This window comes from Pongo pygmaeus, chromosome 12, assembly GCF_028885625.2.
Source record: "Pongo pygmaeus isolate AG05252 chromosome 12, NHGRI_mPonPyg2-v2.0_pri, whole genome shotgun sequence".
In the NCBI taxonomy this organism is placed as follows: Eukaryota; Metazoa; Chordata; class Mammalia; order Primates; family Hominidae; genus Pongo; species Pongo pygmaeus.
The window spans coordinates 29285304-29307397 of record NC_072385.2 but is presented as its reverse complement, the minus strand read 5'-3'; the positions used below and the strand labels follow the sequence as shown (position 1 = coordinate 29307397).

The 22094-nt window shown below is 44.7% G+C and overlaps 1 protein-coding gene across 26 annotated transcripts in view; it reads right to left on the bottom strand.

Moving 5' to 3' along the window:
• The window catches only part of LOC129030870 (DNA-binding protein RFX8-like), a 103065-nt gene that overhangs the window by 65372 nt on the left and 15599 nt on the right, over positions 1-22094 (bottom strand). For 15 of the 26 annotated variants that reach the window (XM_063649174.1, XM_063649163.1, XM_054476679.2 and 12 more), the window contains exon 10: positions 3354-3477. In XM_063649174.1, coding sequence (XP_063505244.1) covers positions 3354-3477 — 124 coding nt within the window. Of the gene's footprint in view, positions 1-3353; positions 3478-3578; positions 4431-10582; positions 11555-13076; positions 13206-13922; positions 16416-22094 lie in introns of those variants that run through there. The other 11 variants (XM_063649182.1, XM_063649180.1, XM_063649181.1 and 8 more) reach the window with 11 other exon arrangements.

The window sequence follows — 22094 nt, the reverse complement described above, 5'->3', positions numbered from 1 at the left end:
AGCTGTGGGTTCAGCCGGCTCATCCACCGTCTGTGCAGGCTGAGAATGGCTGTGTCCTCTCCATGGAAGAGCTGGCATGTGGGAGAGCCCAGACTCTGCCCTGTGAGACCCCTGGTCAGGCAGTCAGCCACAGCAGCCCTGGCAGATAGCCTGCCGGGCAGGCAGCATGTGACCGCTGAAAAGGGTCTTTCACCAAGCCTGGGGATGCACACTGGGACAGTCCCTGGGGATGCATGCTGAACACTACCACCGGGAGACAGGGTCCGCCTGCCCCCAGAGCCTGCAGCCATGAAATAAGTACTGTCCAGCCACTTACCTCCTTCTCTCCCTCCCAGAAGGGTCAGGCCACACCTGGTGAGCTGTGGGAGGAGGCAGAGGGAGGGAAGAAGCCCCAGGCCTAGTTCTCTGTGGCAAGATACCAAGCTGGAGGGGGTGAGGAAACAGCTCTACTTTAAACTGAGTTCAGAGTTTTGATATTTTCTGGGACTGGGTACTCTAAGCATCAGACTGATGACATTGTTGGGTAGTTACAGTGACAACAAAACTTGGTGTCATCCAAGAGTTTCCAGCAAGGTCATGCTGATTGCTCAAATGCTCACTCAGGAGCTGAGGAAGAACCAGCCACTGGACACCTTCAGACACAGAACAGGAAGATGAAGTCGCCATGTGGTTACTTCTCCAGCTCCTGCCGGTCCCATATGTGTGCATGAGTGAGTGTGCACATCTGCAAATGAACTACACACATGGGCCTGTATCTCTGGACAGGGAAGTGATAGCTGGCATTCATTTTCTTCTTTTTACACATTCTCCTCTAATTTCCACATTTCCTACAAAAGGGATGTAGTCCTTTTATAATCAGAAAAACATCAGCAAATGTTATTTCAAAAGAGGAAGTCAGCCTTCCGGAAATTCCCTAATCCATGTAAAATATCACTTGTACCCGGAATGAGCCTTACCCATCACATGCCCAGTACCGCCACAAAGAGCAAGAAACATTCCAACATCTGCACAGGAACTTGGCGAGAAACCGACTCTATTCCCAGGGGAGGAGGGAGGAAGTGAGAATTGCGGATTTGGTTGTTTCTCTTGTAAACATACTTTGGGATCATATCCTTTTCCTTTCCCCTCCCTTCTCCATTTAGTCACAAATTCAGCAGCACAGAGACCCTTCCCAATACCAGCTCAACTGATGTGGCCCATTTTTCAGGCAAATTTCCAATGAGAGCTGAAAGTTAGTACCTTGGCATCTTGAGGAATTCTAGAGGAATCTGAGAGTACTGAGATAAAAAATGCTTCCTAGCTGCATGTAGTCACACACTGGAGTCCCTTTAACTTTTTTTCTAATGCTTTGCAGTGGAATTACCATGAAGGTGAAACAGCCTTATAAAAAGATCTTTAAAAGTTCATGAAAAAGAGTTTTTGCTATGTTAGAAAAGGAGGTAGGAATCCCGTGGAGCTAAAACACATCAAGCCAAAGTCACCCACTTCCCTCTGATAAGGGTAGTAGATGGCTGGATGGGAAAAGGCTGCAGGGCCAGGATACCCAGCACTCAGCTCAGCCTTGGATGATGTTTCCCAATATTTGGAGTGATGAAATGGCAAAATATGACCTGGATGAGAGCAGCTGGGGGAATTCCCAGCTAGTGGGAAAGCCTTAGAGTCACCTAGCAGGATGACTTGATAAGACACACTTTTCAAACATAGCCACTTCAGCAGGTAGGGAAGACTAGATGAAGCAGGTTGGGAATTCTATGATTCAAGAATATAGTGAGAAATAGAACTGCAGGTCAAAACTGAATAGGTGGCCAGGCACACTGGCTCACCCCTATAATCCCAGCACATAGGAAGGCGGGCAGATCATGAGGTCGGGGGATCGAGACCATCCTGGCCAACATAGTGAAACCCACTCTCTACTAAAAAAAATACAAAAAATTAGCTGGGCGTGGTGGTGCACACCTGTAGTCCCAGATACTTGGGAGACTGAGGCATGGGAATCGCTTGAACTCAGGAGGCGGAGGTTGAAGTGAGCCAAGATTGTGCCACTGCACTTCAGCCTGGCAACAGAGCAAGACTTTGTCTCAAAAAAACAAAAAACAAAAACAAACAAACAAAAAACACAAAAAACTGAAGAGGTAAAATACAATAGGAATAAGAGTATAACTACTCTTGGGTCCAAATAGTTAATTACATGATGATAACAGTCTGATAACAAGAACAACATTTTGTATTTATATAGAGTATTAATATTTTACAGTTTACAAGACTGTTTTGGGAGGCTTACCTTAGTTTCAACTCTTTAGAAAAAAATACTTAAGGGTTGTTTCTGTTGACTACAAGCTTAAAGTGAACAGATACAGAAAAATAAAAGCCAATAGTAGCCAAAAAAAGGTAAGTGCTCTTGTCCTTTGAGCACATCTGAGGCAGTGGGTTGCACCCTTGGGGCCACCTTTAAGAGAAACATCAATAATTGAAGTCATAACAAAACAGGTGGGCAGGGAGGTGAAGGGAAGACAGGGAGAGGTGAACAGTTGTTTCAAATATGTGAGCAGCCTCCATATTAGAAGATTCTGTGACTATCAGAAACGTAGAGTTTCCACAAATGACCAGAAGTTTCAAAGATGAAGACTGTGTTTGGAAGAATGGATCTAATCATTTCGATGTTTTGCAGGTACAATTGAAATCCACAGGATTGCTGTGGGGAGGATAATGGTTTGGCCACATCCCTTGATGTCACTCAGCCATGCACTCCCTGACACTGCAAGGTCACTCCTGGACATACAGATGCAAGAGGCAGGAGGCTCATTTGAACCTGGGAGGTGGAGGTTGCAGTGAGCCAAGATTGCACCATTGTTGCAGCCTGGGCAACAAGAGGGAAATTCTGTCTTGGAAAAAAAAAAGAAGATCTTAATCTCCAGAGGAGATCTTTTAAGAGCCAATAAGTTCTCTCAGCACAACCAAATTATGAGAAACATCAGTTGTCCGATATCACAAAGTGGCTCTCAGCTTGTGTGGTGCCAAAGCAGCTCTCAGAGCTTGGTGCTTCTATGCAGGGAATACCATCCCAGCAAATCTGGCTCCCTGAGGAGTGCTTGGAGCTGCCATAATTACATTCCCTTAGGTGCTACCCATTCCTCATCCTTCGCGGCCCCTCACTATGAAGTGTGGACAAAGGGAAGTGGCTAACAGGACGGCTCTTCAATTAGCTGAAGGATGTTGACCAGCTGGTGGGAAGGAAGCCAAAGATACCCACTGAAAATCCATTAGACTCAAATACATTGCAACATTTCCTCCAATAACTTGCTTCCCTTTTTTGCACTCAGTGAATAGAGCGTTCTTAATCTTCAACAACTTACCTTCCCAAAGGTGGCTGGGTTGACTTGGTTCTCAGTGTTTTGCCCACAGGTCTCCACGTAAATCTCATACATGAGACAGCGAGGGAGGCTGCACCCTTTGCAAATGCAGAAGTTGTCGACCAACCTGGAGGAGAGGAGGACAAAGAAGAGGAAATTGGCATTTGTTTTTCTAGAGCAAAATATTTTGACAAAATCAATGGTCAAGATGTGTATGAGATTCCATACTTATGAAACATGTATAATTTATTGGATGAATCCCTGCGAAGGCTCACAACTGGCATCACTATGTACCCATTTGTCCTTAGGCCAGTGTTAAGTATATTGACTGCGGCTTTTAGAAGATCAGAAGCGCATAACGTGTTTCTGTTTTTGTTTGTTTCCTGGCAGGTTGGCATGCTAAAAAGAAGTTCAAATTAGGACTTCAGCAGACGCTGTTTCATAGACCTTTACAAAGGTTACAGCCAAGAGCTACATAACTACAAAGTGGAGAATTATTTATTCCACTTTATGAATAAGACACAAAACAATACCCAGGTAAATCCTATCACCCCTGCAGGCCAACCTGGCTTCCCAGGCCCCATTTTCACATCCTTCCCTCTGTGATCCCTGTTCCTCTGAAGCAGTTGCTTGCATGGTTCTTAAACCCCTGTGGTTAGGGCAGGCCATTATGTTTGGAGTCTTTGAATTGCAATGAGGTGTAAAACGCAAGACACAAAGACACACCAAGAGAGGCAGAGTGCTTTGGCTCTGCTTTCTTCCCTATTGGTACAGAGCCAGAGCAGCACAGAGAGAATGCAGCAGTGCCTGTGAACGCACCCGCGGTGCCTGTGACCTCTGCTCAAAGTGGGACCTTCAACTACCCAAATGCTCCTGGTCTGGGGGCAGAGTGTATTCCTTACCAATGAAGGGCTCTGGCTGAGGTTCACAGACCACCCCCGGCCCCTGGGGACAGCCAGGTGCCTGTTCCAGCAGCAGTATGTGAGTGTGGGGGTGAGTGGTGAAGGTGGCCTGGGTCAGAGAGCGTCCGTAGTGACATCCAGCCACGACCTTCCTTTCCCAGTGGGATAGACTGTCGTTCTTTAAAAAAAATACACAAAGCAAGCCAGTATAACTCTTAAACAAAGAGGAATATTTATTTAGCAGAGACTTTACAGACAATACATCTCCCTGGCATTTGTTTTTTTAGAGCATAATATGAGTATTTTGCTCTAGTTGGGTATATAGGCAGTATACAGCTGATCTTCCGGAATGAGGCACACTAGGCCCAAATTTACTTTCCTTGGGCACTAAAGGACATAGTCACAATTGTTAACCCCACTGGCTTCCCAGAAAAAAAGACACATGGACATAAGGAATGGGGGAATCTCTGGCCCTGCAATGCTTCCTTGGGGTAACAAATTACCACAGGCCCAGTGGCCTCAAACAACAGAAATGTATTCTCACAGTTCTGGAAGCTGGAAGCTTAAAAATCCAAGTGCCAGCAAGGTCGGTTCCAACCAGAGGCTCTGAGGGACACCCTGCTTGATATTTTTCTCCTTGTTTCTGTTGATTTCTGGAAATCCTCAGTGTTCCTTGGCTTCACTCCAGTCCCTGCCTGTGTCTTACACAGCCTTCTCCCTGTGTGTCCATATCTCTGTGAATTTTATTGTTTTTCTTTTTCGTATTTTTTTAGTACAGACCGGATTTTGCCATGTTGGCCAGGCTGGTCTTGAACTCCTGGGCTCAAGCGATCCACTCACCTCAGCCTCCCAAAGTGCTGGGATTACAGGCGTGAGTCACCGTGTGTGGCTAGTAGCACTGTGAATTTTCTTATCAAGATACCAGTGACTGGATTTAGAGCCCATCCTAATTCAGGATGACTTCAACTTAACCAATTACATCTACAAAGATCCTATTTCCAAATAAGGTTACATTCTGAGGTTCCGGGTGGACATGAGTTTTTTTTGGGAGGATGCTATTCAACCCAGCACAGGCATCAAGGAAGTAGATTTTTCTGGGATGCTTCCCTAAATCATTGTGGGAGCCTGACACTTCAGATACTTCACAATGGCTTAAATGCAGCTGCTACTGCATCAATTATTTGGCTCGAGGTTGAGTACAGGGTGATATCTATTGATGGGATGGTGGGATGGGGGAGTGGCAGATTCATATATATAGTCAGTATATATATATGTGTGTGTGTATATATATATGTATGTATGTATGTATGTATGTAGACAGAGAGAGAGAGAGAGAGAGAGAGAGAGAGACTCCCTCTGGAATGCAGTGGTGCAATCATAGCTCACTGCATCCTTAAACTCCTGGGCTCAAGGGATCCTTCTGCCTTAGCCTCCTGAATAGCTGGGACTACAGGCGTGTGACCATGTCCAGATACTTAAAAAAAATTTTGTAGAGGCAGGGTCTCACTATGTTGCCCAAGCTAGTGTTGACCTCCCATCGTCGAGCAATCCTCCCACTTGGCCTTCCAAAGTGCTGGGATTACAGGCACAAACCACTGCACCTGCCTTCTATTTCTTTTGTTAAGACACTACTTGTTGATATATGAAAAACTCAATATTGGAAGTATCACAGAAAGACGTTGGCTAAATCCGGGAAACTGAGGCAAAATGTGATGTGCATTGAATTCAAACTCACTTCTGTTTATTCATAGTCACTCCAGATTTAGTTAGGGAATTATCTCCTTAAAAAAGAAGTGTAAAAAATACAAACTCCTTAAAATGAACTGTAGTTTTCCACATTTGCTGATTGTTCTTTCCTGTGACAGATGCTCATTTGTTCTAAGTCTCTATGAATTGCTGTCCTCCAATTTCAAAATGATACTACCAAGCCTGCCTGTTACCTAAGTGGAAGAGGAAGGCCAAATAATACTCTTAATAAGAATAATAGTAAAGGTCTGTGGCCAAGAGTCCTTTCTATGCCACACATGTAAAGAAAGGGCTGCCTTCGGATGTGAGCCCTGTGTGGCTGCCTTGATCCTGTCAGTTCCAAGAGATTCATCCTGTTTCTGACCATGTGTCTGTGGTCATTTGCCCAACATTCTAAGCCAAATCGCAGAGGCTGACCAATGGCAGCCAGTCAGCATACAGTAACCGGACAAGCAGAAGGTTTGAAAGTGGACTTTGTCACCCAGTAGTTGCCTCAGCCTTCAGTGTCCACACACATGGGAAATTATGATCGTGACTATTACCCTGCACTTTGAACATCAAAGACCCAGGTTTCCATGCTGACTCTGAGATACCTGAGAGATTTGTGATCAGAAAACAAGCACATGACGTGCCCACTACCCTGGCTTGCACACAGAAGCTCTTATTATTATCATTTTTATGTCTACCATCAAAATCCGGAATGGAAGCAAGAAAGATGCTGATGTTGGCAGAGTGGCTGCACAGAGCACCTGCTGTAGGTGAGCCTGACTTCCAACTGCCTGGGGCTCCAAGGAGAGACTGAATGGGGACTGGCAGAACTGCTGGCAGGTGACATTGGTTAAGGGTTTTATACTCTGCCATCAAAATGTCCTTTGGTGATACACCTGGGAATAAAGCCTGTCTACATTTGGAGTGAATCAGATCACTAGATTCCTTGCTTAGCTTCATAATAACACTATTTTCCTGGTCTTGCCATCAGACAAGGTGGATTATTAAGATTTTGAGACCATTCATGATGTTCTCCTCACTTTGAGTGATGAACAATCTGATGATTACTGACTTCAGAGCACAAATACTTAGCCAGTGGTTCACACATTTTGAGTACTCGTTTTTTTTTTTTTTTTTTTGAGATGGAGTCTCACTCTGTCACCCAGGCTGGAGTGCAGTGGCGCAATCACGGCTTAATGCAAGCTCCGCCTCCCAAGTTCACGCCATTATCCTGCCTTAGCCTCCCGAGTAGCTGGGACTACAGGTGCCTGCCACCTCGCCCGGCTAATTTTTTGTATATTTAGTAGAGACGGGGTTTCACCATGTTAGCCAGGATGGTCTCGATCTCCTGATCTTGTGATCCACCTGCCTCAGACTCCCAAAGTGCTGGGATTACAGGCGTGAGCCACCGCGCCCAGCCTCTGAGTACTCTTTAAAGAAAAATGTCATGAGCAACTGGGCACAGTGGCTCATGCCTGTAATCCCAGCACCTTGGGAGGCTGAGATGGGCAGATCACCTGAGGTCAGGAGTTCAAGGCCAGCCTGGCTAACATGGCAAAACCCCATCTCTACTAAAAATACAAAAATTAGCTGGGCGCAGTGGTGTGTGCCTGTAATCCCAGCTTCTCAGGAGGCTGAGGTAGGAGAATCACTTGAACCCGGGAGGCAGAGGTTGCAATGAGCCAAGATCGTGCCACTGCACTCCAGCCTGGGAGACAAAGTGAGACTCCATCTCAAAACAAACAAACAAAAAAAAAACAAAGAAAAATGTCATGAGCCCCCCACACTAGGAACTAGAGTACCTTTTCGATCCGGCTGATCAAAAGCTACCATAAATTCTACACCTTTCCAAACAAATTTGTATTTTTAAAATTTCAACAGAGTCTGCAGAAATTTGTAAAAGTCTATGTGGGAGATAGTTGTGTAGTCTACAGCCAGGGCTCAGCATGCATTGGGATTAGGTAATGCTTAGGTTTTGCCTGGTCTGAAGCCAGGGGTTAGACCTGCTAGGTCTGCACTCCAGCAAGGAAGTCAGATCACTGTTCTTCATTCCTTTGTGCTCCCCAGAGCTTTAACCCCACCTCTCCCCATTTCTGCAGTCTTTCCTGTCCATGAAACAGAAAGCTTCTATTACCTCTGGCCCCTGAGACTTGGCCAAGCTCTCCTGGGGCCTTTCTCCTGGGAGAATTTATCCAATGTGGATGACAATGGCACTGATGTCTCTAACACATGTTGGGGTCCTAACAAGTGACTGATTAGAAGACAAAACAATGAAGTAATGTGGAAAATGGCAGGTTTCCTCCACAGGACAACAGTTGGGCCCCTCCCTGGTCTTTCACTCAGACACTGGCTAACGGAGATGTCTCCGGGCGTTCAGACCCCTTGCTCTGCACTACCCACCACTGCTCCTCCAGCATTGGAGATACTTTGCAATACCAGAGGCTGTTCTTGATGTTGATGTTAAAACCACTAGTACCAATCGTCTGTTTTGGGTTTTTTATTTTGTTTTGAGATGGAGTTTCACTCTTGTTGCCCACGCTGGAGCAGAGTGGCACAATCTTGGTTCACTACAACCTCCACCTCCCAGGTTCAAGCGATTCTCCTGCCTCAGCATTCAGAGTAGCTGGGATTTACAGGCGCCCGCCACCACACCCAGCTAATTTTTGTATTTTTAGTAGAGCCAGGGTTTCACTGTGTTAGCCAGGCTGGTCTCGAACTCCTGAGCTCAAGTGATCCACCTGGCTCAGCCTCCCAAAGTGCTGGGATTACAGGCCCGAGCCACCACACCCGGCCTCAACGATCTGTTAAACATACCACCTCATCAACTGGATGTCTAAAGAACAGCCTTCCCCAATGAAACAGTGAACCCTCCCTTATTTCCATTGCCTCCACCCCCCAACCTTGAAGAGAGGCCTATAGGGATAGGAACTTGTAATATGGGACTTGAATAAGTCAGACTCTCTGCTAAAATGGCCTACACCAGGGGCATCCAATCTCTTTTCCTGGGCTACACTGTAAGAAAAATTGTCTTGGGTCACATATAAAATACACTAACACTAATGATAGCTGATGAGCCAAAAAAAAAAAAAAGCTCATAATATTTTAACAAAGTTTATGAAGGCCCAGCGTGGTGGCTCACACCTGTAATCCCAGCACTTTGGGAGGCCGAGGCAGGTGGATCACTTCAGGTCAGGACTTCCAGACCAGCCTGGCTAACATGGTGAAACCTTGTCTCTAAGAAAAATACAAAAATTAGCAGGGCATGGTGGCGCAGACCTGTAATCCCAGCTACTACGGAAGGATAAGGCAGGAGAATCACTTGAACTTAGGAGGCGGAGGTCACAGTGAACCAGATCATGCCACTGCACTCCAGACTGGACAACAGAGCAAGACTCTGTCACAAAAAAAAAAAAAAAAGGAAAAGAAAGTTTACAAATCTGTGTTGGGACTCATGCAAAGCTGTCCTGGGCCTCATGCAGCCCTTAGACCAAGGGTTGGACAAGCTTGGTCTAGACCATCATAGGCCCCCTGGTTACCATTTGAAGTGAGTTCACAAACGGCCTTAGGAGGATGTTCAGGTATTTTTTAATCAGTCTCATCATTCTTTCAAGTCTCTGGAGCATAATTTAAACCCTGGAAACTCTAATTCACTAAATGGCGAACTGAAGTCATTGAAAGGCATCCTGAGTCCTTTTTTCTAAGAAGGATGCATGAGGGGCCTGGGTCAGTGGGTGTAGCAGAAACCTAGCCCGGCTGTGTAACACTGAAAAACGCTGTGTGCTTCAATATTTATTCATTTGATTTTTTTTTCTCTCATTGAAGATAAGACATATCAAAAATGTTCTTTTGGAGGAAAGTGGTAACTGTTTAGGCCTGCCAGGGTTATAATCACAAAACACGCCCTTCATTTTTGTGTCACTCACATGACTTTTTCAAAAGTCTTCCCTGAGAAATATTCTTTGAAACTTAAAAAGAGAAAAATGTACTCTGTTATATAACAGTTATTCACCTTGTAAAACTAAAGGTCCTAGAACTGGTTTCAATTATTTTCCTATTTAAGAAGATCTGCAACCCCATGAGTTTCTCGGTCCCAGGGGCTGAGGATATTTTTCTTTCCCTTTTTTCCTGCTTCGACTTAAATAGCTAGAAGTGAATTTCACAATGTGGAATGCATTGCTAAAGCTAAAAACTCCTTAGCTTTAAATTAGGAAACATCCCATCCTGGATCTAGGGAGAGAAAGCTTTTCCTCCCCTGGCCAGTGCTCAGGTGCTTTTGGATGTACATGGAAGCAGGGTCCAACCAACGGGCCCCCGCGGGGCAGACCCGATGGCTTTCCGCGGGAAGGGTGACAACGGGGAACCCACAGATGGAAAGCCCGGCCCCATCGCCGATTCGGGCCCGGGGCTTTTACGCGTGTGCGTGCATGGGAGGCCCCTCCGCCTGCGGCGGGCGAGCATCAGAAAGCGCTGGGCCTGGGGCCGCTCCTCACACCCGGCTTTGACCCGGCGTCCGGAGGGCAGCCGTAGCGGGAACCACGCTTCCCCTCCCCGGCCCCACCTCCTCCATCCGAGCGTCCCAGGCGCCTGGCAGCTCACCACTGGATGACGCCGCTCTGTGGGCCCCGGCTACCCCCGCCGCTGGACGGCGAGGCAGGCACCCCCTCCGCCATGGCTCGGCCCCGGACCTGCAGCACCGAGGCAGGCAGCGAGCGGCGGCCGTGGGCGGTGCTGGGTTGCACCGGTCCTGCCACCGCCGCTCCTCGGTGTTTACTTTAGAAAGGGGCGGGGGGCGCGGGGCCGGAGCCCACTCCTCCAGACCCGAGCCCGGGGGCGCGGAAGGCGCGCGGCGAGTACGGGAGGCCACAGCTCCCCAACCCCCGCGCCCCGCCGAGGATGTGCGGACCCCGCCCTGCATCCTGCGGTGTAGGCTGGAGCCGCCTCCCGCTGGCACCCAGCGCCCTTCCCACCTGCTTACCAATCAAACAGGGACGCGAACAAGCAGCACCAACTTACACCTTTTCCAATCTGGTCGCGGTGTTGAATCCGTGGGGGTCCTTGACTTGCTTGGGCGTTGGAGTTATTCAGGCAGTTTTCAAAAATATTGATACCACGGCTGCCGCTCCCCCTCCCAGCCCCGCCCCGCCCCAAGAGGTTCTGATGAATTGGTCTGGGCGAGGGCAGCCTGGGCCAACCGGCTTTTTCAGGGCCCTGGGGTCATGCTAATGTGCCCGCCGTTGCTGAAAACCGCTGGACTTAGGAGTTTTGAAAAATCTCGGAGCTCAGAATTTCTGGCAGGCAGGCGCATCTGGACTTCTAGGAGGCTGGTCCCAGGTGACTCCAGTGTGCTGCTCCAGGTGAGCAGTGCCACCTCAACGTGAGTCCCCATATCTGTAGCCAGGCCCTGCCAGTCCTTGCCCTCAAGAGCCATTTATGTCAGTGTCATTGCTGTGTGACATGGAGCTGCTGGCCATCTCCAAATTCATTTCCTTTGTGGGGAACTGTGTGGTTGTTGTGAGTATTAAGCGACATTTACTTGGAAGGCTGTGGCATAGTCAGAGTTCAGTCATGCAGCCGTTACTGTGGCTGCTAACTGCTTCAGAGTCTCCGGGTAAGGATTTCTCAATCTAGATCAAAAACACATTTGCCGACTTAACAACAACAAAAACCAAACCGCCCAGTTTAAAAATGGGCAAAGGACTTGAATAGACATTTATCCAAGATAGCATTCCATTGTATAGATATACCATAATTTGTTATTCATTAGTCTTCTGTTGATGGTCATTTGGGTTGTGTCCAGTTTTGAGCTATTATGAATGAAGCTGCTATCTATGAACATTGCTGTTTTCCCCTGATACTGTTTTAAAAATCCATTTTCTATTCTCTTGCTTTTTTCTCCCTTGTTTATTTTCATTCTTTCTTTTTCTTTTTTCTTTTTTTTTTGAGACAGAGTCTTGCTCTGTCACCCAGGCTGGAGTGCAGTGGCACAATCTCAGCTCACTGCAAGCTCCAACTCCCGGGTTCATGCCATTCCCCTGCCTCAGCCTCCCAAGTAGCTGGGACTACAGGCGCCCCGCCACCACGCCCGGCTAATTTTTTGTATTTTTAGTAGAGATGGGGTTTCACCATGTTAGCCAGGATGGTCTCGATCTCCTGCCCTTGTGATCCGCCCACCTCGGCCTCCCAAAGTGCTGGGATTACAGGCATGAGCCACCATGCCCAGCCCCCTTGTTTATTTTCTTAAAATCCTGATGACTCTACCATAGACACCAAGTGACCTGGAGCTGAGGCCCATTCCCTGGTAGAATAATCATACAGATGAGAGCCTCTGTGTTCAAACCTACCACACAAACCAAGAAAACATCAATAATTGATATGACCTTGTTGTATTTATCAAGAGTTGTGATGAACTTGGTAGTTAAAATGTGAAGGCAGTACCTTGGTAGTAACTACCACAACATTCTTTCTAAGCAATGTTACAGAAACAATTTCCCCTATACACACACACAGATGTCTCACTCACCCATTTATGAACCCATGGTGTTATAAATAAAAGAGGTGAGCCGGGCGTGGTGGCTCATGCCTGTAACCCCAGCACTTTTGGAGGCCAAGGTGAGCAGATCACTTGAGGTCAGGAGTTCGAGACCAGCCTGACCAAACATGGCGAAACCCCATCACTACTAAAAATACAAAAATTAGCTGAGTGTGATGGTGCGCACCTGTAATCCCAGCTACTTAGGAGGCTGAGGCAGGGAGAATCGCTTGAACCCAGGAGGTGGAGGTTGTAGTGAGACGAAATCATGCCATTGCACTCCAGCCTGGGCAACAGAGTGAGACTCTGTCTCACAAAAAAAAAAAATAAATAAATATAAAAAATAAAAGGGGTAAAAGATGAAAGTTACATTTCTTTCTTCTTCCTCCATTTGCAACAAACTAGGAGTCAAAGACATTAAGAAACTAGTAACAAGGAGAAATTTGGCCCGGAATCAGTCCTCATTCCATATGCCATTTCAGTCTTCCTCTCCATCCCCCCAGCTCCAGCCCAGTCGGTGCTCTACGGATTGCGAATGCTCCATAAGTTCTGAAGACTGACCGCCTCTGTGATGTGGCCGCCATCCATCCTTCAGTCACTCACATCCAAGGTGACTTTTCTTGTCATCCAACATCCATGTTTAAAGACCTTTCCTCATTACCAGGACTTCTGATCCACTTAGGAAGGCCTCTAGAGGGATATATAGTTAAATATGGTAGATGGAATTATGTATTTACCGCCATTCCCTCCAAAAGCTTCACTCAAATAACAGATATGAGACTTAAAAGAAAGAAAGAAAGGACACAGAGCAAGATAGAAAATGACAGCAATGACATTTGGGAGCCTAGAAATCATGAGTTTGTGCTAATGGATTTAGCACCCTTGAGAAAGCCAAAATCTAAACTGGCAGAGGAAGAAATTCAGAAGTAGGCTGGTTTGTACAGCAGAAAGTCAGAAAGACTCAAGAACTAGAGGTACTAGGTGACTTTAAAAGTAGGGGTCCAAGTGAGACTAAAAATAAGTATATTGGTTAAAAGTCACTCTCAGAATCCATTACACCTGAATTTCCCCTCTGTGGTTAAGCAACCAGGCAACTGCCCCAGGCCACACTGGGAAGAAGACCCCAGGTTCACTCTCTGGAGAGGCAGGGCCAGAGGGATTCCAGCCCCGCAGGAACAGTGGGAAATGGGTGTTCCCATACTGAAAACAGGGGATTAAGTGTGACACTTGAGAGAGTGACAGCTCTCATCCCTTCTTCAATCTGACTCCAAGAACACAGGCAGCCAGGCTAATATCTCCCAAGAGGAGACAGGGAACTTCCTCCCTTGTAGAAATAACCTGACTTTCAGCCTGCAGAGCTTTGAGAAAGTGGACTACTGTTGCTTAAGCCCCCCCGAGTCGTGGTACCTTGTTATATAGCAGCCGTGAAAGACTGACAAAACCATCTTCCTTAAGAAGAACAGGAGGCCAGGTGCGGTGGCTCATGCCTGTAATCTCAGCACTTTGGGGGGCTGAGGTGGGCGGATCACGAGGTCAGGAGATCGAGACCATCCTGGCTAACATGGTGAAGCCTCGTCTCTACTGAAAATATAAAAAATTAGTCGGGCGTGGTGGCAGGCGCTTGTAGTCCCAGCTACTTGGGAGGCTGAGGCAGGAGAATGGCATGAACCCGGGAGGCAGAGCTTGCAGTGAGCCGAGATCACGCCACTGCACTCCAGCCTGGGTGACAGAGTGAGACACTGTCTCAAAAAAAAAAAAAAGAAAAGAAAAGAAAAAGAAAAAAGAACAGGAATAGGTCTGGACCTGGTGGCTCATGCCTGTAATCCCAGCACTTTGGAAGACCAAGGCGAGAAGATCACTTGAGGTCAGGAGTTGGAGACTGGCCTGGCCAACAAGGTGAAACCCTGTCTCCACTAAAAATACAAAAAAATTATCTGAGCGTGGTGGTGTATAATTGTCATCCAGCTACTTGAGAGGCTGAGGCAGTAGAATCGCTTGAACGCGGGAGGCAGAGGTTGCAGTGAGCCTAGATCGCACCACTGCACTCCAGCCTGGGTGACACAGCCAGATTCTGTCTCAAAAAAAAAAAAAAAAAAAAAAAAAAAGAGAAATAACCTGCCTGAGAGAAAACACCTACCATTTACATTTGGGGATTTCCCAGTGAAACAGCCCAGCCAGAGAACTGTAAGTGAAGTGCACCAACCAATAAGCCTCACCTACCCTCACAGAATTTCCACTCTTAATGACAAATGGATAGCCAAGGATCACCAGACATTTGAGAAATGCTTCTAACATGAACCACAAAGATTAAAGTAAAAGGAAGCTGGTGAGGGGGAGAGAAATAGGCAAAGAGCAAAAACAAACAAACAAAAAAACCAATAGAATTAACATCCTTAAAGAGCTAAGGATAGATATTGCACCCATGAGACAAGAACAAGAGGTTATAGACAAAATTTTTGACAAGAGGGCTCTTAGGAATTAAAAATGTGAGAGCAGATATGTAGAAGTCAATAAAAGGATTAGAAAATAACATCAGGAAATATCACAAACATAGAACAATAACCGAGAAAAAAGGATGAAACAAGATTTTTAAAATATTAGCAAATGACCAGGTGTGGTCGCTAATGCCCATAATTCCAGCACTTTGGGAGGCCAAGGTGGGCAGATTGCTTGAGCTCAGGTGTTCAAGACCAGCCTGGGCAACATGGCAAAACCCCATCTCTACTAAAAATACAAAAATTAGCCTGCTGTGGTGGCGCATGCCCATCTTCCCAGCTACTCAGGAGGCTGAGGCCAGAGGATCACTTAAGCTCAGGAGGCAGAAGTTGCAGTGAGACGAGATTGCATCACTGCACTCCAGCCTGGTGACAGAGTGACCCTGTCTCAAAAAAATAAAAAAATAATAAACAAACAGCCAATAAGTTCAGATAGTCCAATATCTGGAAGGGACTTCAAGAATGAATAAACGGAGAAAAGTGGGGAAAAGAAATGAAGCAAACCATCATAAGAGACAACTTCTGGAATGGAAGGATGTGAGTTTGTAGATGGAGAGGGTTCACCAAGCACCCAGAGCTAGGGAGGAATGACAATTCAGGGGTCACAGGAAATCTCAGAACACCAAGGACACAGAAAATCTCAACAGCTTCCAATAAGTTAAAGAAAGAAAAAAAAAAAAAAAGACACAGTCAAAGCCTTGGGGAAAGACTGGGAATCAGAGTGGGTCAGACTCCTTGTCAGTGACCACCAGAAGACAAGGATTATACATCTTCAAATTCTAGGGGAAATGGCTTCAAACTAAAATTCTACATCTAAGCAACCACCATCAGTCTAGGGTGAGGGTAGAATAAAATCTCAAAAAACTTTACCTTCCTGTCCCCATTTTTCTTTTAAGGACAGATATACTCCACTACATGAGGGAATGCTTGAAGCAGAGGCAGGCCCAGGGTCCAGGCATGGGAAGGCATTGCCCATGCTGGAGGCTAGGGCTGTCCTGCAGTGACAGTGACCTGCAGGCCTGGAGTGCTATTGAATTGAAACCGACCCAATAGTCCCATAGACAGATTTTTTGTTTGTTTGTTTTGTTTCGGATAAACATAGGAATTGACCCTTCTGATGCTAAAGCTTGAAATTTGTATTTGTTTTATCTAAGTTCCTTCCCTGGGAAAAGACCCTCAGACCTCTCAAAAAACAGTATCAAAGAACTGCAACTCACCAGATCATTGCATCAGCCAATGAGATGCCAGACCCCTCATTCATCACAATTGTTTCCTTACCCTTCCCTAGTTCCTGTTTTCCTACACATTGTTACTTTTCTTCCCTGCTATGTAAACCCCTAATTTTAGTCCATCAGGGAGGTGGATTTGAGACTGATCTCCCATCTCCTAGGCTGCAGCACCCAGTTAAAGCCTTCTTCCTTGGAAATAATCACTCAGTGATTGGTGTTCTGTTCGGTGAGCAGCAGGACCTAGATGGAACCCCTGGTATTTCCATAGCAGAATCAGTCTGAAACAAGAGGACAGAGGGTTACAGGAGGGGTGGCCCCAAGGGAGAAAAAAAAATTGATAAATTACCTCCTATGTTTGAATGTATGGAGAAGCAATTTACATTTTAGGAGAGTTATAAGAATGAAAATAAATTAGCAATTGGCACATAAAAATCTAAAAAGAAAAATTATCTTAGGAAAGCAAAAAAGAAAAAAAGTGTGGTATGAGAAAGAAAATGTAGTTAATTATATAGTATACCACATGGCTAAGCTTTGAATAGTATTTCCACAGTCATAGTAATATAAATACTGGTAACAATCGACCAAAGTATTTTTTATTTTATTTATATTGGGAGGGAAATTGTAGTGTATGAGAGCCAATTATTCTCTTCTGCAGAAGGAAGACAAAGGGTAGTATTAAAGTAGAAAAATAAAGAAATAGCAGCATAAGCAAGTTATTTAAAAATAGGAAGGCAAAAATCAAAATAAACAGCTGAACTAATTGAAATTGGTGTTGCCTGTAGTGGGAATGGGGAGTAGAAAACTGGCACAGGAGCTGCTGCTCTTGTTACAAGCTTGTAAAATAATTTCACTTATTAATGTATCTGTCACTCTAAGAATTAGGATTTTCTAAAGAAAAGAAAAAAATAGGCTTGAGAGTATTTTTTTTTTTTTTTTTTTTGAGACAGAGCCTTGCTCTGTCGCCTAGGCTGGAGTGCAATGGCGTGAGAGCAACAGCTCACTGCAGCTCTACCTCCTGGGTTCAAGTGATTCATGTGCCTCAGCCTCCTGAGTAGCTGGGACTATAGATGCACACCACCAGGCCCAGCTAATTTTTGTATTTTTGGTAGAGACATAGTTTCAAGATGTTGGCCAGGCTGGTCTCGAACTCCTGGCCTCAAGCGATCTGCCTGCCTCAGCCTCCCAAAGCGCTGGGATTATAGGCGTGAGCTGCCATGCCCAGTGGCTTGTGGACATCTTTTGGTGTCTGGAGACATGAGCACATTGAATAATGTGGGATCTTAAGCATATCCAAACCCCTGTCCTGCTGGATGCAGCCACCCACAAGTCCCCAGAGTAGTCTAAGCCTCCTCAAGGACTCCAGTCTGCGTCTGGTTCCTCCTTCCAAGTTGTTGTAGAGTCATTAACCAGAAAGACTGATTTCTCTTTGGTGGTTTATCCCCAGTAGCCAGAACACAGTATAGATGCAGTGCTATCTTTTTTAGCATGTGAAAGAAATGCATAGGTTGCCAGGCTAATTAACTAAATGTTATATTTAACTGGGAAGATAACATAGCCCTAGTATTTGGATTTATCAAAACAAATTCCAGATGGCACACAAGCCCCAGAGAGAGGGGCCATCTGGTAAGAAAAAGCACGGCTCATTTTTTATAAAGGTGAAAGGTAGTAAATGTCAACACTTTCTTTTTTTTTTGAGGTGGAGTCTTGCTCTGTCACCCAGGCTGGAGTGCAGTGGCATGATCTTGGCTCACTGCGACCTCTGCCTCCTGAGTTCAAGTGATTTTCCTGCCTCAGCCTCCTGAGTAGCTGGGATTATAGGCACCTGTCAGCACACCTGACTAATTTTTGTATTTTTAGTAGAGATGGGGTTTCACCATGTTGGCCAGGCTGGTCTTGAACTCCTGACCTCAGGTGATCCACCCACCTTGGCCTTTCAAAGTGCTGGGATTACAGGCGTGAGCCACCACGCTCGACCGTAAATGCCAAAACTTTCTATGCTGAAAATATATCTAGCTGTTGCTCTCCTGGAGGAGCAATCCTCAGCCTCATATCTTTGCTAATTCAAATACCTGCAACATTATGCTCTTTCAAATAACTGAGTGATTAAGTATGGTGAGTATAAGTGATTAACACTTGGTGAGTATTGTAAGGTTTCAGCATATACCTGTTAAATATATTTTGTACAGTGACAGCTGCAGGCATTAATAACACCATTTAACAGACTCTACAATTACACAAATTCTTTGAGTATATAAACCAATAAAAACTGAAAATATTTTTTTCCAAAATGATTTAAGATGTTGCTGCCATTTTTTTATTTAGCTCAGCAGTGGTATTTTTGGTGTGTTTTCTGTTTGACAGGATGTTTCTTGCACATACTTTCTTCTCTCCGTATTCCCACTGTTCCTCTGAAACTAATCATTCCCTGCCTGTATTTATTCACCAGTTTCCCACTCCCCTCCACCTGGCCCCACTTGCACACAACTGCCAGCTTAATCTTCTTTAAACATTGCACTGTTTATATAACTTCCCAGCTCAAAAAACAGTCAATACCTCTCTGATGTCCAGAAGATAATGTGCAGGCTTCTGCTCACAGACACCCCAACCTCATCACCCAACTCCCTCAGTGTGAGTCCCCCACACCCCAGGGCTGCAGCCAGGCTATCATCCCAAGAACTGGAGCTCTGTGCCCAACCTCAGTGCTTTGGCTGGGACCAGATCCTCTCTCTGCTGGGCCCTAACAGCCTTCTCCTTAAGGAGTCTGGGCCCTGCTCCGTCTATCTTGAGCCGAATCCAAGATGATTCAGCATGAAGATGGGAACTGTGCCCACAGAGAGGCTTCTTGCTCGAGCCCACCTCCAGGTCTGTTTCCAGGGGGGAGGTCATTAGCCCAGATTTTATGTGATGGGAACAGTTGGCTATCCTTGGTGGTAAGCACAATAATAATGTCCCCTTACCCTACAATGTCTACAGCCTAATACCCAGAACCTGTGAATTTGTTACATTACATGGCAAAAGAGACTTTGTGATTAAGTTAAGGATCTTGAGATGGGGAGATGATACTGGATTAGCCCAGTAGACCCAACGTGAACATAAGGGTCCTTATCAGAGCGAGGCAGGAGGGTCAGACTCAGAGAAGGCGATGTGAGGACAGAAGCAGAGGTCAGAGAGAAAGGGAGATTTTGAAGATGCTAAGGGCTGGCTTTGAAGATGGAGGAGGGGGCTATAAGCAGAAGAATGCAGGCAGCCTCTGGAAACTGCAAGAAATGGATTCTCCCCCGCCCTCCAAAGGAGCCAGCCCTGCCAACACCTAACTTTAGCCTGACTCATAAGACTAACTGATATGTCTGACGTCCAGAACTGTAAGACAAGAAATTTGTGTTGTTTTAAGCCACGAAATTTGTAGTAATTTGTTCCAGCATCACTAGGAAAATACTACACTCCCTTTGCAGACTCTCCTGGTTCCAGTCCTAGTAATCCTGGCCTGCACTCTGATGTATCTATTACCAGGCTTTCAAGCTGAGACCGATAAAGGCTAAAACCTGCGCAGTCCAATACATTCACCACCAGTCACATGCAACTATTTATAATTAAACTTAAACCAGCCATAATGGCTCACACCCGTAATCCCAGCACTTTGGAAGGCCGAGGTGGGAGGATTGCTTAAGCCCAGGAATTTGAGACCAGCCTGGACAACACAGTGAGACCGAGTCTCCACAAATAAAAAAAATAATAGGGTGTGGTGGTGTGTACCTGTGGTCCCGGCTACTCAGGAGGCTGAAGTGGGAGCATTGTTTGAGCCTGGAAGGTCGAGGCTGCAATGAGCCATGATCTTGCCACTGCACTCCAGCCTGGGTGATAGAGCAAGACTCCATCTCAAAATAATTTAATTAACTAATTGGTGTAGTTAAATTAAAATAAAACATTCAGTTCCTCTGTTATGCTAGCCATATTTTCGGTGTTTAATAGCCACATGTGGGTAGTTGTTACCAAACTGGATAGTGAAGGCAGAATAATTCCATAACCACCAAGAAAGCGAAGGAAGAACCATCGGAGGTTACAAAAATAGTCTAAGCAGGATAAAAATTAGAGGTAGGATAAAGTGTCTATTCTCAGGCAGTATCACTGACATTTATGAATTTACCAATTTGAAAGCTAAATGCTTAAACCCCCCATCTGGAATCAGAATGATTGTGCTGACAGAAGTTCACTGTTCTGTCTCAGTTGTTACAGAGGTGTTTATATTAACTGTAGTCTCTGGGTAATACAGATATTCATTAGTTAGCCTAATTATCACATTCCTCTGGAACCATTTTCACAATCTGCTATAGAGAAAGTATGAATATTAAAACATTTTTTAAAAGTGGAGACTATATAAAGAGAAGGCTATTTCTTCATACTTGGGCACAGACAGTAACAATACCATTAGTTTTTAATATTTCGGAAGAAGAGGAAAGACTCCTAAAGATACCTCAAAATGCTATGAAAACTGACTGGCACATAGTAGGTGCTCGAAAAACACTTACTGAAAGACTGAATTGCTTTAGAGGAATCAACAGTACTTTATTTGTGTTAGCAATGTAATTTGCAATAACTTTCCTAAAGAATAAGTGTTGGAGAATATCAAGCAAACATCACTATATATAAGATAATCTCATGGTAAACCCTGATAATAGGCAGTTAGAAAACTGGTACATCTTCCCTGAAACTTTGGTTTACATGATTAACATGCAAATTCCACTGTTAACAGACAGAAGCCACAAAAAGCTAAACCTGCTTTCATTTTTCAGATTAGCATAAGATTAGGTATATATTATATAAGCAAATCTGTGATAAAATTATCTTAACACCCTTGATAAAAGATGCTCAATGAAGAATTCTTTTCCTCAGCCTAATACTCCTACTACCCAATTTCTTTATCACAGGAGTTGAAAACTTCTTGTTCACAATAATCTATTTATTTTGCCAATACTTCTAATGTCTATTTAAAGTATTATAGTGATGAACAAAATATGACAAATTGAAGACAGAATTGCAAAGATAAGTTGCATATTCTTTTTCAGTTAGCAACTATTTGGGTGTTTTCTTCTAGAAAAAAAAATGCTTATGATTGGATACCTGGGTTGGAAAGTTGTGTTTTTGTTTGTTTTCTTAGAGAAACATCCTAGCCAAGAAGGCCATAGGAGACACAGAACACTGGATGAGCAGATAGACATTAATTGTTCTTAAAAATGCAAAATATAAAAGCAACATAAAAGGCGAAGCTCTAAGGTACATAAAGCAAAGTTACCAAGCCTTTAGAAATGTCTATTTTTTATTTTCTAATCTGCATTTATCTCAAGGATCAACATATTAGAAGTTTCAACAAAGAAATACATTGCTGTCTGGTACAGCGTTAGCGCTGCTAACAGCCTCACTTTTCCCAGAGTTCCGCCTCTTTGGACAGTTTCCTGCAGCATCTTGTTGTGCCTTTCTAGAAGTGTATCATGTTCAGATTGCAATGTTTGAAGTTCAGATACATTAACCTGTAAGTTATTTTGGCTATTTTGTAATTTCATTTTTAGCTGGTCAATCAGCATTTCCAGATGTTCCCTAAAACAGAAATACAGTTTTAAAATTTTTTGAAAAAGGTGAATTTGATTTTATGGTTTTAAATATAGTTTAACCGTTTAACCTTTCAATGCCATACACTTGGATGATTCTAAAGGAAATATAATAGTCTGAAGAATTCAAGACTAGGATTAAATATAATACAAAAGATACTATAGCCAGATTTAAAATCTTAGGCACTACAGATTTACAAAAAATTTCTCCAAAATTTAGAATTTCATATTGAAAAAGGGGCATCAAAATAG